We start from the raw sequence: 4,204 nt of genomic DNA, 5'->3' as shown, positions 1-4,204 counted from the left end.
CTAATTATTTGCTTCTAATTAACCATTAGCATTGTTAGCTCAATGTTAGCCTTTAAACTTCTTCATCTGATATCAGACTAAAACTAAAAGATGATGTGGCTTCTTAGGGGTACAAAAACTAACTTCTGGGTTGCTTCTGTTTCTGGCTCAGGATTTTCACCAAACTCTGCTGCGACTGGCTGGCCAGTGTCAAATGCCCGAGCTGCAGCGTTTGTTGGCAGAGACTCGGTAAGCCCACTGGGCCCACAGTTTATAAACAAAGACTACAGCCCTCTTTGGCCATTTCTAGAAAAACTGGCAACCCCCAGCCAGCTGAGAAGGAAATCCGTTTCATTGTGACCTTCCTTCAAACATGATTGAGACATTAAGGTAATTAGTGATTATTTTACTGTAGAATTCCTACTTATTGTACCGTAAAGGATGATGCACAGAGTCGCTGGATTCTTGTAAGCATTTTTTTTCAATCTTCATGAAACATCTAAAGCATTAATTTTCAAAAACTGATAATTCCCTTTATACACATTTTTTTAAATCTCTTTTCATTAATTACTTCAGGTTATTTTACTAAAAATATTTTTAATTTGGCCACGCAAATTATACACTTCATTTATCACCTTTTGGAGCATTTAATTCCACAGAAAATGAAATAGTTCAAATAAATACTTACCATGGTTTATAGGAAGAGGAGATGATGAACTGTAAGAAAATGGAACAGATTCATAAACACCCCGGCATGTCTGCATACACCCCCCACCTCCTCCACCATCCGCTGTTAATAAATGTGTTTTCATGCTTACCGACAGGTTAGTGTGCCCTCCTCTCTGTGGAGGTGATCTGTAGTTCAGGTGAGCATTTTATTTTCTACACACTAAAGCTCCTCCTCAAATGGGAACGCTGACGAGCTGAGCTCTCCTCCTTCCACAGGCGGTGTTGCCTTTCACTCAGTGAAATATGAGATCATGACCTCATCCATTCAGCTGTCTAAGAGGAACAATCATCAAGCTTTTATTATATTCTCAAACGCTCGCTGAGGCACCACCGTTTTTTTTCCACTGACTTTGAAAGGTAGAATAAAAAATGAGCAAAGGAATTGATATACTGAAAACAACCCTATTTTCTGTTTGATGAAGTTGATTTGTTGACATTCTTGTCATATTTACTGTAGACATGATGGCAAATAACAAGGAGTATACTGGACTTAAAGAACCACCTGATTTATGTTTCAGAATCAAAATGTCTTGAGGTGATCAATTAAGCCAGCCATAATTACTTCAGTGATGAAAGCCTAAAAATGTTTTTTTAATATTTTGAATAATAGATGTCATTTTTCTTTGGAGCTGTTTCTTATTTCCCCTTCTACATAATTAACTTTACTGACGTGCTTTGAGGCGGGATAATTCCAGGTGTACCAAAGCAAACGGGACACAAACCTCAGAGCGAAGTGACAAGGTACAGATCACATATCTTTACTGCCGTCTTCCTCCCTTCAAACCTTAATTAAAGTGAGCACTTGTGAGACGATGGGAGTGTGAACGCCATCTGGGAGATGATCTGGTAGCAGAAGCTCACCGTTTCATTTCACACACTCCCAGACTAACATGGAACCAATTTCCTTTATTTGCAATAAACAAGAGTTTCAGCAGCTAATAAGAAACTGATTAGGTTTCATGGGGATATATTTTTATGTAATTGAGAAGATTTTTGTCTCCCAACGTCATACCTGTGCACTAATAAAACATAACAGGGTTTTGGGTACGATTAAGGTTTCAGTGATGCTTTATGAGAGCCACTGTTTGTAATCTCACTGCTGCTTAGCTCTATGATTATACGCAGACTTAGTAGAATAAAGGGATTTTATATTATTAGAATAAAGGGTACATACAGCATTAAAAAATGTAAACATTATTTTTGAGAGTGTTGTACTCAACGAGGCTCTCTGGCTTCAGAGAAACATAAAGGTTTTTGTCTTCATCTGTGCAGAAATGAGGATTAAAGACAGAGAAAAATGAGAATATAGAGTTGATTTATTTCTGTAAATCGACTTAGCCTGACATCATCTAAAGGCTCAGGAGCCCTTTGCAGATGATTTGGCTTCATTAGTTGGTTAGAGTGCGACACTTTGAGTGTAGACTATTGAACCTTTCCACAATATTCTAACTGCCTGAGATGTTGAATGTGGGGTTTCAGCTGTAAACCATAATCATCACAGTTTAAACAAATAAAGGCTTGAAATATCTGGCTTTGCATGCTGTGAGTATATCTCATGTATTAGTTTCACCCTTAATGTCGAATTCCTGAAATAAATTAACTTTTGCACCTTATTCTCATTTTTGGAGTTTCACTGACAGGATTTAAACTTGGCACAAAAAGTAAACTAATTTAGGTTTGCTCATTTTGTTTTTAGTCACAAGAAAGCTTCCTGGTGATAAATCTGACATAGTTAAAAAGCCTGATTGGTCACTTTTACAATGACAGAGAGCTTGTAAGGATGCTTCATCTGTGGAATGAGCAATACAGCTAAACATGTGAGTAACCCCCTAAATGTGTCTAAATTTCTAGCAATATTTTCTTGTTCTTATATTTACTCGTGTTTTTACTCCTTTGGAGGCTTATGTGATTGCACTAAAAATAATAAACATAATCTTTACTCTTTTTTTCATTTTACACTTTCAAGAGCCTCGGGAGCATGTGAAAGATCATATGCAGCACACCAGCTTGGCTCCTCCTACTCTCACTGGCTGACAGTTTGGTCACATTTTGCTGTGGAATGGTGTCCCATGACTCAACCAGGAGTACCTGAAGGGTTAACTGGTGTGATGATACTGGTACTCTATAGCATGGCCAAGGTGTCAATCAAATACCAGTCATTCACCTGGCGGCACCTTAAAACAAGAGTTAATCCCAACAGTGAGTTGTTGTGAAAAGCGCTTAATAAAACTTTTATTATTATTATTATTATTATTATTATTATTATTATTAGGGTTCCCAATTTGATTTATTGCCAATAAGCATAAATTGGCAACAAAACACTATATTTTCTTAATTTATAATTAAACAAGTGAACCAAAATATTTTGCCAAACAATTTTCATGGTTCAGTCAGTCTGGTTCTTTCAGCTAAAACAATTTAATCACAAACATGAATGTTTTTGATGACACTGACAGTAGAGTTTCTCTGGGACTGCGTGACACTGACCTACCACTGGGCCTTGCTGAGCATTGTGCTAAATGTCCAGGTTAAACTACAAGCTCACAACATTGTTTTTTTGCATTTTTATACTTGAAATCTGTAGCAACAACCTCTATAATTACAGTTTTGTTTGTGATTTAATAAGACATACGATGATGGTGCTCAGATCAAATGTGGCTCCTCCGAATTAAAAGGGGTCACCAGAGATGGTTGGGGAATCTGATCAGGATGCATCGTGACGACCTTTCTCTGCTGGTTTTCCAGTCAGATCACCCTGAGGAGAGGCCCTGGTATGACCCAGAACTCATCGGAGTGATTACCTGTCCTGGGATTATCCTGGGATCACCCAGGAGAAGCTGCAGCATGTCCTTAGGAAGAGGGATGTCTGCGTTTCCCTCCTGGAACATACCTGTGTAACCTAACCTTCTGGTGGAAAAAGGGTGGAATGGATGAATAACGTGAGAGAATTGTAAATAAAAAGTTTGTAACGGCAGCTGTAGTTTACACTTAAGGCTGCCATTTAGGGTTCTCCAGCCGGGTTGTTACATTCCAACTTAAAGGGAGTATTCACATTGACCTTTTTGACTTGGAGCTCAGATATTTTGAGGAACAACGTCTAATTTTAAAAAGGACAGGCAGCACAAAGCAAACGTTTGTCACATTTATTGACAAAATGAAATTCATTTGAATAAAAACTTGATTTGCTGAAAGTTCAATAGTGAAATAGTTTCCTTTTTTCTATAGATGCTTCTGTTTTGACATTTAAAATGAATTTTTCAGTCTCAGCATTTTTTTTCTCCAAGAAGAAACAATTTCTCAGTTCTGAAAAATCCAAGGGGTAAAAACTGCTGACTGCTGGTTTCACTTCCCTGATGTCAGGATCAAAACAGCCCGAATGAGAGTTTTCAGGAGCGATTCGCTGTTGGACAGCTGGGTGTCAGAGCTGCGTGCAGACAGCTCCGTTTGTCCGCTGATGACTGACAGACAATAAGCTCCGTCCTCAATCAAAGCAGCT

The 4,204-nt window shown here is 38.2% G+C and overlaps 1 protein-coding gene across 1 annotated transcript in view; it reads right to left on the bottom strand.

Annotated features, from left to right (window-relative positions):
* anxa5a (annexin A5a) overlaps nucleotides 1-873 on the bottom strand; it is a 38,823-nt gene extending 37,950 nt beyond the window's left edge. The window contains exons 1-2 of the mRNA XM_015951264.3: nucleotides 798-873; nucleotides 668-696 (exon numbers count right to left, since the gene is read on the bottom strand). Of these exons, the coding sequence (XP_015806750.1) occupies nucleotides 668-670 (3 nt within the window). The 5' untranslated portion in view covers nucleotides 671-696; nucleotides 798-873. The remainder of the gene's footprint in view (nucleotides 1-667; nucleotides 697-797) is intronic.
* Between the last annotated feature and the right edge of the window lie 3,331 nt (nucleotides 874-4,204).

The sequence above is a fragment of the Nothobranchius furzeri genome, chromosome 1 (genome assembly GCF_043380555.1).
Source record: "Nothobranchius furzeri strain GRZ-AD chromosome 1, NfurGRZ-RIMD1, whole genome shotgun sequence".
Taxonomy (NCBI): domain Eukaryota; kingdom Metazoa; phylum Chordata; class Actinopteri; order Cyprinodontiformes; family Nothobranchiidae; genus Nothobranchius; species Nothobranchius furzeri.
Note: the sequence above shows the minus strand (reverse complement) of the source record. Positions and strands in the feature narration are given on the sequence as shown.